This window comes from Nelumbo lutea, chromosome 1, assembly GCF_056320005.1.
Source record: "Nelumbo lutea isolate HS-2025 chromosome 1, American lotus-T2T, whole genome shotgun sequence".
Classification (NCBI taxonomy): Eukaryota; Viridiplantae; Streptophyta; class Magnoliopsida; order Proteales; family Nelumbonaceae; genus Nelumbo; species Nelumbo lutea.
This window is the reverse complement of record NC_142684.1, coordinates 196,739,089-196,752,641: the sequence shown is the minus strand read 5'-3', so window position 1 is coordinate 196,752,641 and position 13,553 is coordinate 196,739,089. Positions and strand designations below refer to the sequence as shown.

The 13,553-nt window shown below is 39.7% G+C and overlaps 1 protein-coding gene across 1 annotated transcript; it reads left to right on the top strand.

The window, feature by feature from the left end:
* Positions 1–5,856: 5,856 nt before the first annotated feature.
* Positions 5,857–7,609, top strand: LOC148880203 (AT-hook motif nuclear-localized protein 22-like). The gene has a single exon (XM_088966813.1). The coding sequence runs from the start codon at positions 6,478–6,480 to the stop codon at positions 7,321–7,323; it is 846 nt and encodes a 281-aa protein (XP_088822939.1). The 5' UTR covers positions 5,857–6,477; the 3' UTR covers positions 7,324–7,609.
* Positions 7,610–13,553: the final 5,944 nt, after the last annotated feature.

Sequence of the window (13,553 nt, the reverse complement as noted above, 5' to 3'; positions counted from 1 at the left end):
GAGACTTTGCATCCTAAAGTTATATTCTCAAGTGCTTGCACTACTCAAGAAGCTGAACCCACTTATTTTATACAAGCTGCCAAGGATCCTAAGTGGCGTCAAGCCATGGATGAATTTAATTCTCTTATAAAAAAATGGAACTTGAGTCTTAGTTCCACCACGCCCCGGGCATAATGTGGTTGGTTGTCGTTGAGTCTTTAAAATTAAACGTCACCCTGATGGGAGTGTTGAACGCTATAAAGCACGCTTGGTGGCTAAGGGCTTTCACCAACGTGCTAGAGTTGATTTCAAAGAAACTTTTAGCCCCATTGTGAAACCTACAACCATTCGATTAATTTTCTCACTTGCCATTTCTTCTCATTGTATGGTATGAAACAAGCCCCCCGAGCTTGGTTTCAATTCCTCAATGGCTTTTTTCTTGGACTTGGATTTATTGGCTCCAAAACTGATTCTTCCTTATTCATTTACCGAAATGACAATCTCATCATTTATTTTCTTGTATATGTTGATGATTTACTGGTTGTTGGCAACAACAATGATAAAGTCTAGCATCTCATTAACTTATTTTCTTGGTGTTGAAGTCTCATACAACTCCAAAGGTATTCTTCTTCATCAACATAAATACATCTTGGATATTCTTATGCGATCTAAGATGCTAGAATCCAAGGGAGTATCAACACCCATGTCTCCATCAACTACACTTTCTGCTACATCTGGTTATGCTCTTCCAGATCCATCTACTTTCAAGAGCATTGTTGGTATGTTGCAATACTTAACGATTACCCGTCCAGATATTGCCTTTGTGGTTAATCGGGTCTCATAATTCATGTGCAGACCCACTACAGAACATTGGACTGCTGTAAAAAGGTTGCTTCGCTATCTTAAGTCCACCTCGACACTTGGGCTCCAGTTTCAACCTTCCTCCACTCTCCAATTCTTTGCTTATTCAAATGCGGATTGGGCTGGAAACCTTGGTGACCGCAAATCCACCAGTAGCTATGCTATTTTTCTCGGGTCCAATCGTATTTCCTGGGCTTCTCGTAAGCAACGCATCGTTGCCAAATCTTCTACTGAAGCAAAATACCGTTTTCTTGCCACCGTAGTAGCTGAATTAACATGGATTCAATCTTTGCTTGGTGAATTGGGTATATTTGTCCTTGCACCTCCCATTTTGTGGTGTGATAATGGAGGAACCACCTACTTGACTGCTAATGCTATCTTACACTCCAGAACCAAACATTTAGAAGTGGATTTTCATTTTGTTCGTGACAAGGTGGCTAGTCATAATTTGGATGTCAGATATATTTCTATCAAAAATTAGCTTTCAAATCCTCTCACTAAAGTGTTTTCCCGCACTCATTTTCTTCATTTTCCCTCCAAATTGTGCGTCGTCTCTAATGGAGAGCTCAATTTTGCGGGGATGTAATAGCACAGATGACCAACAAGGCATTTAATCTTTTTTCAGTTTTCCACCTCAGCATTTAGTTATTATCTAGATAATAGTTACTTTATGGTTAGTGGTTATTGTTTGGTTACTGTAACTAATTTGTTATCATGTATAATTGTTCTTTGTTCAAGTTAATGTGTAACTTATGAGTTGAACTGCAATCAATTCTGAGATTAAATACCAACCAAGAACCATAATCGTTCTGCACACCAGTTTTCGGGTTAATAGTTCAACTATTCAGTTCGAACAAACAACATGTTTAGACAAAAAAAAATTAAAAAATAATTAAAATAAAAAACGGCCAAAGCCGTTGAGCGGGTCAAATGGGTCAACAGTTTGACCACTCAAATCAACGAGACATTGACCAATTCAATGATTTTTTTCCAGGGACCGATTTTGGGGTAAAACGAAACTACTTGCCTAGATGGTACCCGATATACCTGTTCATGGATCGGGCTTGAGCTTGGCTTTTGCCAAATTTTAAATGAGGCCCGGCCCGAAGCCCGACACATGAATAGATCTAGTTCCTAGGTCAACATCACTTCAAAAACATTTATTGATGCAAACCTCCTACTTTATTTTCTCATTCATATAAAACGGGACCACATCATTTTATTTTCTATTTTCCTCCTCCCAAGCAAACAATCATTTTCCTATCTTCACTATCTTTCATGTTAAGTGGGAATCACATCATTTTTATCTTCTATTTTACACATAATAAACAAATAAAACAAAGTCGAACTTGAAGCAAAAGTAGACCAGAATTTTCACTCAACCAATGTACTCTAATGCATTTACATCAATGCGAATGTAAACAAATGGAGCCTTCAGAAATCAAAAGACACCGTCAAACTAGGCACTGAAGAGGAAATGTGTATTTGGCATGCTCCAACCTTTAATTCAAATGGCATGCATATACCTTTTTGTGAAAGTACTTATTTGTTTGGAGCAGCACAACTTAAAAAAAAAAGGTAGTTTTTTTTCAGACAATTTGATGGAATGGGTCTTATCTAAAACTATTACCATTCAATGAGAAAACATTGCAAAAAGGTTCTTGTAAGTATACGAAGAAAAAATAAAAGCAAGCTATTTTTTTCTTGAGTCAGATTTTTTTAATGATGGAATGATTTGAAAATAAGTGATTAGTAGGATTGCAACACAGGCTAGGTTAGCTCAAGTTGAGATGAACCCGAACCCAACCTAATGCATTAAAACCTAAACCCTAACCCAACCCATCATAAAATCGAGTTGGCTAGATTGGAACCTATGTGGTTATGGATGGTTCAAAGTTAACTAAACCAACCCAACCAACCCTATTACACAAGGTCTAAGTTTATCTTTTAAGGCCTAATTCACTTTTTGAGAAGTTATTTATCTGGGTAAATGTATTTACTTGAGTAATGGTGTTTATCTATGTTCTTTTATTTTCTAGGTAAATAAAACAACTATTTTAGCCTTAAAAAGCCATTATTAAAAGGGACAATTTTGTCCCATCCAAGTAATGGCTAGGGATGGCAATTTTCCCCATCCCCAATGGTTACCCAACTTCCATTATTAAAAAGGACAATATAAAAATATTATTTATATTTTAAAGTTTCTATTTATTTTAAGTAAATTTATATTTCAAAAAAAATTGTTAACTAAACAATTTCGGGGATTCGGGTCCTCACAAGGAACCCGTCCCGATCGGGGATCAGTGGTGGAGGACAACTTTTATCAGGATCAGGGTCAGGAATGGCAACTTTACCCTTAGGTGAGAAAATTAGTTACTCACCTAGTACACAGTGAAAATAATTTTTTTCATGGAGAGAAAAAAAAAAAGAACATGAACATCTTGGTCAATAGGAACCAAAATCCCTCTAAAATCCAAAAAAAAAAACAGCAAACAGGCCCTAAGTTTCCAATTTTCAATGAAATTTATAGGTTTGTTTTGAGTTTTAATTTAAGACCTGAACCAATTATTTAACATACATGCTTCTCATCGTTTAGCTATAAATAATTATACGAGATGTCTAAAATTGTCATTTTCTAGGGGATAAAGATATTTTAAGGAAGTAAAGTAAGAGAAGTAGTGGGTTGCTTGTCAAAAATACTAGCTGTAATCTGTCATATCTAACGTACATTACGGTCCAAGTAAATTGGATATGATTCAAACTTTTAGTTGTAGAAAAACTTCTGACCAATCAATTGGAATCATAAACATGTTAGCCAATCAGGTATTATTTATCAAAAATTCATGGGTGGGTTTTGATTGGTCAAAACTCTTCCCATACTATATCTTTTCGGCATCATATATATAATGTAACTGCTCTTAAACTCAAATCCACATCGTCACAGTTATCAGCTCAAGATTTTACAAACCCCTAACCATAACCGGTTCCCAAATAAACTGGTCCGACCATCCGGTCCGATCTGATTTTCAAAACGTTGATAATGATAAATACACACACATGATTCTATGAAGAAGAGGCTGTCAAATTAGGCACTCCCGGCGACCACTCCTTGACGCAACCAATCACATATGAGCATGCACTTGTTCAGAGATACAGAGAGATATCAGATAGATGATCATAGATGCCTCGAGACTGCGACTGTCAACTGCTGCACTCCTAGTCATGGTGGGAACTGGGAACTGGGACACCTCTCGGTTTGTCTACCAACGGAACTCCCCGCATGCATTGCACAATTATCTTATCTGCACTCCAAACTCCAAACCCACACATACACATCTTCGCTCTCTAAGCTATAAGACCCTAGATGGCTGGCTGTTCTGTTCTGTTAAGGAATCACTGTTGCACCATCTTGTTCTTGTCTAGCTTTCCTTCCCGACAGCCTTCTCGGCCCACAAAATGATGGCCCATGCCATGCCATGCCATTTTGATCATCTTCACCATCATCATCTATCATACTGGGCTCTACATCTGGCCTCAATCTCTCAGGCCCATCCCTTGTTTCTTTATATAGACAAATCTACCCTTCACTGCCATTCATTTTTGCTTCGCAGGCTTCCGAACTTTCCGAAGGGTATTTCCGTCAGTTAATGTTCCACATCCCATCGGGACATGGGACATAACTTCTGAGTCCCCTGTACTTCCCCGAGAAAGAGATGTGTACTTCCATGCGAAGCAACGAAAAGGGCCGAAAAAGTGAGACCCAGCGTGGCCCAGGAATATCCGATTTTTTGTCCACACACCATGGTGCGCAATGCGCATACCTTATCCTCTCTCTCTCCCTTCTCAGTCCTGTCCGTCTGCACGTGCGCGTGGTTTTGATGCTTCTATGAATAATGGATCTGATACAAAGTTCGAACAACTGGCACACATGTGACTTCCGGTTTCAGAATCCGACGAGATAGGCTGACCGGACCCTAGACCGATTACTTTTGGGTGGTCGTGATGTGATCATCTAAACGTCCGATATACTCACTCAGCTGATTCTTGTGAGTGGGACCACTTTCACATTTTGCGATGTGAGTCCCACTCTAAAATCTCTCTATCATAATAGCCATCAAAATTGACTTTGGAGTTGGATGATATCGAGTTAAGACGAAGTGTAAATTGATAATGGACTTTGTGTAAGAAATTAGGGGGGGGGGAGATGACACGTGTCATTAAAGGACTAGTTTTGGACCCACAATGGTTAATATTGATGAAGGATCATCAATCAAGGCTGGGATAAAGGCCCCCCGAGATTCGTACCCAAGACAAGTCCCAGAGGTCGCGACCTAAATTGTGAGGGCCCGCTCCAATTTCCCATGACCCATTTTTGCATAATTGCATTTACGGGCCTCGGGCCCACGTGCCCGTATCGTTGTGGGTTGTTGTGACATGTTTTGCTTTGTGGCTTGTGGCGATTGTTTTGTAGACGACGGAATCAGCCAAACACTACCACGTCGAGCTTCTCAGTTTTTACTCTTTCATCACGCCTGTGCTAAGCAACCGGATTATGTGGAGATTAAAAAGAAAGAACGGCGTTCTTTTTTCTTTTTTTCTTTTTTTGTATTTTTTTTTCTTCTGGTGGTTTCTGATTGGTATTCAGTTCTGTATTCGTTTCTGAGGCAATACATTATAGATTAGGACTAGTTTTAAGCTCCAACTGTTTCACTATGAAGCTGATAATAGGTAAGTGGGTCGTTTGATTCATTTTCTAGTTGCTAACCTGTAAATAAAGAACAATGGTTTGCAGTCATGAAACATTAGAACTAAAGATAACCCATGAAAGAGAAGATGCAGAAGATAAACGGGTATGATTTACTTTTGAAGGTCTACTTAATAATAAAGGAAAAGAAATTGCAATTTTCATAGCTGAAGATGGAAATAATCGAGAAAGAAAAACCAACGACCGTCTTTGTTTGTTAAGAGGAGGAGAAGAAGAAGAGGGGCTTCTTTGTTGAGATGGTAGCAATAGAAAAGCCATATAGAGAGAGAGAGAGAGAGAGAGAGAGATTGGGGGAAGAGAGAAGGGAGAGGGGCCCATCCACCGCCCATTTTACACGCTAGCAATCTTACCGAAGCCAAACCCATTAGCAACCCGTTTTCTTGACCTAACACTAACCCAGCATAAACTTAGAAAAGGGAACCAAACCTCTACTCTCTCTCTCTCTCTTGCTCTTCATCTCTCCCCAACCCTCAACAACAGCAACAGATAAGGAATTCAGTATAAAAGATGCACCCCAATAGGCCCCATACCAGGTTAGAGAGGAGAAAGATGGATAGAAAATCGGTGGGTGATGCAGAAAAGCTCATCCTCCTTTCTCTTTTCTGGTAGAAGGGTAGTAGCAATTAATTAGTCAGCTGCAGCAAAGAAAAAAGAAGGTGAAGGAAAAAGGAAAAGAGACACAGCAGCCCAGAAGCCTTTGCTCTCTTTTGGTTTTACTCTTCCGAAAGCTTTCTCAATCCACACTTGTTTCTCTGATTCCCCATTTCTGGGCTTCCGTCTACTTGGGTTTTTGTGAACAAGACAGTGTTATACTGTTCTGGAGAAGAGAAGAAACTGAAAAGGAGAAGACAGGCAGAGAGAAAAAGGAGAAAATGGATCCTGTAACAGCATCAACACATGGCCATGCTCTCCCGCCTCCTTTCAACGCTAGAGATCTCCATTTGCACCATCACCACCAGCAGAATTCTGAAGATGAACAAGGGATGAAACGCGAACGTGATGACAGCAGCAACATCCACCACAGCGATAGCAAGGAAATGGTTGTGACAACCGGAGAAGGAGAATTCACGAGAAGACCGAGAGGTAGACCGGCAGGGTCCAAGAACAAGCCTAAGCCACCGATCATTATAACCCGCGAAAGTGCCAATTCCCTCCGAGCTCATGTGATGGAGATCGCTAATGGGTGCGATGTCGGCGAGAGTGTTGCCACCTTCGCCAGGCGGCGGCAGCGAGGAGTCTGCATTTTAAGTGGGAGTGGCACCGTAACTAATGTCACTCTCCGGCAGCCAGCGGCACCCGGTGCAACTGTGACCTTACATGGCCGGTTCGAAATACTGTCTCTCTCGGGGTCCTTCTTACCACCTCCGGCTCCGCCGGCTGCGACGGGATTGACGATTTATTTATCAGGTGGGCAAGGCCAAGTAGTAGGAGGAAGCGTCGTTGGTGCGCTTGTTGCATCAGGTCCGGTTGTAATAATGGCAGCCTCTTTCAGTAACGCAGCTTATGAACGGCTTCCCCTTGAGGATGAAGACCTATCACTTCCGATACAGAGCGGCGGCCCTCTCGGCTCTCCGGGAATGGTTGGTCAGCAACAGAACCAACCACAACAACAGCAACAGCTTCTGCCGGACCCTAATAACCCTCTTTTCCACGGCCTACCACCCAACCTTCTTGCTCCAGCTGAGGCCTTCTGGGCCACTGCTCGTCCTCCATTTTAACAAATCACAGTACAGTCTCCGAATCTGGTTTAATTCACTTTTCCATCACTTTCTTTTTATTGCCAAGAAAGTCTAGAATGACTTCGAGCTCATTAGAATTTATGATGTTGATCATGATTTGGACTTTGTTTTTCCTTCTTCTTCTTCTTCTTCTTTTAGTCTGTGTTGCGTTCAGGGTACGCGTGTCTGTCGAAGAATTATGATCATGTATAAATTGAATGATTTTTTTTTTTTTGTGAGATTGATCTCAAAACAAGTGCTTCGGCAACTGCCCCAGGTGATCAAATACAGCTCAACTGCACAAGTGAAGAACGATAGCAACAACTAGCTAGAGCAAGGATTGGAATTCTTCTTTCTCTCTCTTCATCTCCCATATGACCGGTCTGATAATTCCTTATCTCTTTCTCTGCAAAAGAAAAATCTACGGGTTTCGCCTTTCTATTGTGTCTTACATCATCACCGTTTTTTGAGCAGTTTTTTTTTTTCGTTTGAATGCCTCACCTTCTATTACATGATTCAAGCCTCCGCCAAGCAGGAAAAAAAAAATAACCCCCCCGATCGGTATTCAGTGCTTGGATTGATTGATCTCCTCCTGATTAAAATTCTCAAATTAAGTCCTCGAGTTCACTAGCGTCAATCAAAGAAAGACTCCAACCCATTATCACATCCACTCTGAGGAATTATTATTATTATTATTATTATTATTTCACTTAAGTGACGCTTTCATCGGTAAAGTGTTAACATGCAAGGGAGATAGTTTTGAGTCATCTTTTCACAGCTGGTGTTTTGTTACTGATGATTTCTGAGGCGGGAGGAAGACAAGAAGACTATCGGATACTGGGTTACACGTGCACTGCACTGAACCAAACTGCTTTTCTCGATTGGTCGAGACTCAGAGAGTTAAAGTTCTCTAACAGTCTTCCCTTCTCGTTGGTCTCAGTGTAAAGCTACAGTAGTTAAGGAGGCAGTGATGATCGATCGACAAATAAGGTAAGCAAAGTAGAAAAAAAAAAAATTTGTTTGTCTGAAATGGAGCAGAGCAGAGCTGTTCAAAGCCCAGGTCTTGTTTTGTTCCAAGCAGCTGCTCCCCATTCCTCATATTTTCCTTCTCTGCTAAGTTTTCCTTTCTTTTCTGGACTACTACTCATTTCACTCTTTCTCCTTTTTATTTTCTGTCTATTTTCTTCCATTTCCGTTTCAACAACTGGAATTAGCTCAAGTGTTGTTGTACTAGAGTTGGTGGATATCATCTTCTTTTCTCATCTTTCTTCTTCGTTGAGTCCTCGAATGTTTTCGATCCACACAACTGTAATTAGTACAGTGTGTTTGGTTGGTTGCTAAAAAACCCACTGTCATGAGAGTAATTAATGTAGTATTTCAACCAACTGATCTGCTGAATCCCCTCCCCCTCCTCCTCCGCCATCGCCATGTCTTCCTCTTCTTATCCTGTAACATCATTTGTTATATGTTCTGATTAGAAGTATCCTTCCACCAATCTCAAGGGCATTTGTCTTTCTAGGTTGTGATTTGAATCTCCCCATCCTGGGTTTTCAAAGCCCTAGCTAGTTGCTGCTGCCTCTGTCTTGATATATATTTTCTAGCTACCCTATTCCTTTTTTCCTTTTTGGGTTTCATTCTGAGTTATGATCAATATAAGCTCTTATTGTTTCTATACGTCATATTCCTTTCTCTGCTTAGAGAAAATAGGCTTTTGTTACTCAAAGGAAGTTCTCTCCTTTGTTAGGCTTGTTTCTAATGATTATTTTTTAGTCTATCTTGGATTGAACCGCGTAATTGCTGCTATTTTTTTTCCTGTTTCAGAATGTGCAAGCTTCGTTCCACAAAGGTTTCGACTAAGGTGGATGTTAAATGTTAGTCTTGAATACATATATATAATTAGTTGATTTGATTATTTTGTGGAACCCATCTTACTATACTCGAGTGGAGATATATAAATCCATTCTGGTTCATCATTGTGTCCCTTTCATCCAGTTCAACTGGTTAAGTATTCATGCGGAAACTGTCTCCAAATTGATGGTTCTTAGACACCACTCGCATGGCCCTTCGCGAGCCGGAGCAAAATGCGCTTCATTGCGCCGCACACACATGTGCATGTGTTGCGCGGTATCAAACCCCCATACTTTCCTCTACTATTTTTAAAGAGTGAAATCAGCTCCTATTAAAATACTGAAAATAAAGCTTATGATTTTCCAATGTGCGATAAGTTCAAAACTGGGTTTTGTAAGAAAAAAATTAATTTTTCAATCAAGTGTACAGTTACAATTTCTCATGTAATTGACCAATCAGACCCATTGGATTTAATCTCTTAAGAGATTAAAATCCAACAGCCCATTTCTCCTATTCTCATTAATTCTTAATTTCTTTGGTCGATAAAAGAGAACCCAAAACGCCAAAGTAACACATACAAGTAAAGACTCATAGAATGATTGTTTAACAAGAAAGTGATAAACTCAAGTTCTTTGAAATGCATATGCAAGTAGTAGAAAGAACAAGGCAGCCCAAGTAATCGCTTTTATTCTTCAACTTGGTGTTAGCGAGTATTTAACTTGATTGAAGGTGATCTTTGTATTCTCTTGAGACTTGTGTGGCCATGAGATTTGAATCGCCTTCCTCAGCATATATGTTTGTTGCTATTAATTAAGCAAAGAGTTGCTATGGTGTTTGTTTTTGTCGATCAGTTACAAGTTTTCTGTTTTTTCTTTCTTAGAAAGGAAACCTAGTTCAACCAAGAAAGGAGGGTACACCTTAAATGTTTGCGAGAAAATGGGAGCTCTAGGTTTTTTCCTTTATTTTTCCAAGATCGGCTTCAGTCAATGCAAGTAGACCTGTTCATGGGCTGGGCCGGGTCGGGCTCGGGCCAGGCTTTTACTCTTCATTAATGGAAATATGTTAGGCCCGAGCCCGAGCCCGGCCCGACCAACGGGCCTACAACTTGGGCTCGAGCCTGGCCCTGATAAAAAGCCCAAAGCCCGAGCTCGAGCCCGAAACCCGACCTAATAAAAAATTAGAATTTTTCCCTATTCAATAATCAATATAAATCAGAATTTATTTATATTAAAAAAGAATATAAATTCGAGATTTATTTACATTAAAAAAATATATAAAGAAGGGAAAGAGGATGTGGAGAAGAAAAGTTCAGCTGGAAAAAGAAGAGAAAGAGGTGAAAAAAATAAGGGTATTCAACTAGGGTTTTTAGGTTTAAATATAGGTCAGGCCAGGCCGGGCCGGACTATTTTGGCAAATCCCGAGCTTGGATCGAATTTATTATGGGCCGGGCTTTTTGGCCCAAGGTTAAGCCCGCAGGCCCATATACCTGTTCAAGCCCGTCCGAGGACCGGGCCGGCCCGTCGAGCCACCCAGCCCATGAACAGGTCTAAGTGCAAGGCCCCTTCTAAAACTGTTCGAACAGCCTTTACAACTTGCATCGGGAACATCTCCGTACTTCTAAGCTTTATTTGATGGAGAGATATTCCCAATGTAAGGCTCTATGATGATTGTTTGAACGAGCTTTTTGCACCGACTGAATCCCATTTCTAATTTTCCCCTTTAGTTGACCTCTTGTATGGTTGTAAAGAGAGAATGTAGAAGAATACATGGTTTGAATGAATTTTGGTAAATTTCTTGAGCAGGCTTCAAGTGTTATGGAATTAACCTTTGTTATGGCTCTCTGCACACATGATATTTGAAGTAGTCAACTGGTTCATCACAAGAATATCTTGCGCGTTCATTACATCACTCAAAGGACACTATATGAAATCACAAAATTATAGGCTCCCTACTCCCAAATAAATCACAAATCCATATGATTTATGGGCAATCACCAACATTCGTTCTACCAAAAATCTGGTACGAACCAGATGTGTATAAATGATCAGCCTTGTTTTTTCTAGATATAAATTAATAACTACCTCGTATTTAAGGGTAGGCACACCTTAAAAGGGCTTAGCTTTTCGCTTTTAAGTCCAAAAGTTTTAGAAATACACGCTTAACTCCAACTCCGTTAAAATCAGTGTCATGATGAGGACAAAATTACAAAAATGGCCATGCTTAGATTCTGTTTTGCTCACTTGACCTTTTTTATCTTACAAAAAAGAAGGAAAAATCTGAATATGGGCATTTTTGTAATTTTATCATCAATTTAATGTTAGTTTTCAGAGTTAGACTCAAGTGTATATTTTTTAAAGTTCAGGCCTTTTAAGTGTCATTGTCACAAGGCACCTATATGTAATTGAACTGCTGCCAGTTTTCGACTCCAAGGATATGGTCTGATTCAGTTTTTCAAACTACAAGCATAGACCGGACCAGATTGGACAATCGGACTGGAAAATTCAGAAATGAGTCACCTGATCAATTCCATTTCACCTTAAAATCATTTTTACTGTTGATTTGGTCAATGAACTGCTGACTCAAGCAATCAAACTGTCAAAGGGTTGATCCGCACAATAGTTTTAAAAACACATAAGGGAAAATTATGGATATCCCTGAGCCACCAACCATGTGGCAGGGCAGCTGTTTTGGACGAGGATCTCGGGCCAACCAGAGCAGCCATTACTCCTGATACCCTCTATAGATAACACAATCTTCCCAAGGTACAAGGTACAAGGCTCTTCAGCTCTCCTCAATCCCAACTCTCACTACTCTCCACACACCACATCAGCCTATTGAATACTTTAGCTCAATAGGCAAACTTAGGCTATGTTTGGTTTGTTGCTCTCGGCCTCATTCTTTTAATTTTTGAGAATGGGCAAGAAAGAATACATTAGAGTGTTTGGTTACAAAATTCTTGTCATAAAATGAGGTAACCTGTGTATGAAAAATAACCATGCCCCATCTTGCTCATTTTTATTCTTTAAAGAAATTTTATGTTGACAATCACCGGCCTAGGTCTACAAAACCACTATTATGCTTATTGGTGGACTGCACCATGGGAACTTATGCTGATGCACATTGACTGCCAGCCATTCACCAGTAAACATCCATTCCGATGGTTTTAGAGACTTAGGCTGGCGGTTTATGGCTACCAGCACAAAGGTTTTTTTAAGAATGAAAATGAACAGCATAAGGCACTTGTCAGAAAAAGAAAAAAAAGTGTTTGATTCATAGCAATATTTTCTCATTCTATCCCCCTTGAAATTCCAATGTGCCTAAATGTTTGTTTGTAATTACATGTTGCCTGAGTCCGAGCAGTATTCTCGACCTCTCCTCATCGTGAAACCAAGCGGCAAGACATGGTTATATAAAGAACTTAATACACACAACAAGAATGCACTAGATTAGCAGTTTGTTATCCACACGCTCATCCATCAGTTAAATGATTGAGACATAGTTCTTTCCTTACCTCTTTTACTTATAAGCGTTAAGGGTGCATCTCAGGCTGGGCTAGATCCAATTGAGATCAACCTTAGCACAACCATGTGTAAAAACATCAAGCCTAAAGCAAACCCAACCCACCGGTTCTCAATCCTCACCCAATATATTTCGGGTTGTCATTTTCTAACCCTAATCGTAATCAAATCTTCAACATATCCTAAGTTAACACTTTTTTTTTTCAGGTTGGCACAATAGACATCAATTAGGATCCTCACAATGCCATATTTTCAACGTAGACCTCTTTGCATCCACGCCCCCATGATTTTCGCAATTTCTTATATATCCCCCATGCTAACGAATCAGAAATCACTAATTACCCTATGATTTATAGATTGACTGCATATATTTACTCCCTAGTCCCTACCTTTTACTTCAAACCAAACGGTCTTATATTAAAACTGACCTAGAAACCTGGACCCAAATTATGATATCAAGCAATTACATTTAAATCTCTCAAAATCGAAATAGAATAAGATCCACCGTATTTGTTTTTAATTTGGAATTTTTTTCATTCTCTCAATTTTCTGTTTATTTATTTTCATATAGAATGAATATCTTTTTTGTTAAATTGGAATAATATATAATGCTACCCAGATCATCATAAGAAAGTGTAAAACCAATCTAATTTGCATTGTCGTTGATCACCCGATGTTATTTAACGCTTGTGACATGAGATTCATTAACATGCTAAAAATTTTCATGGGTATACAAAGAGAGTAGTCCATCCCCCATCCCCTTAACCCCAGTGGCAACAAGATTTGATCCCAGGTCTCTGGTGCGAGTCAAATATCCTACTTAGTCAACATCAATTGGTTTCTAAAACTAATACCAATGTGCTG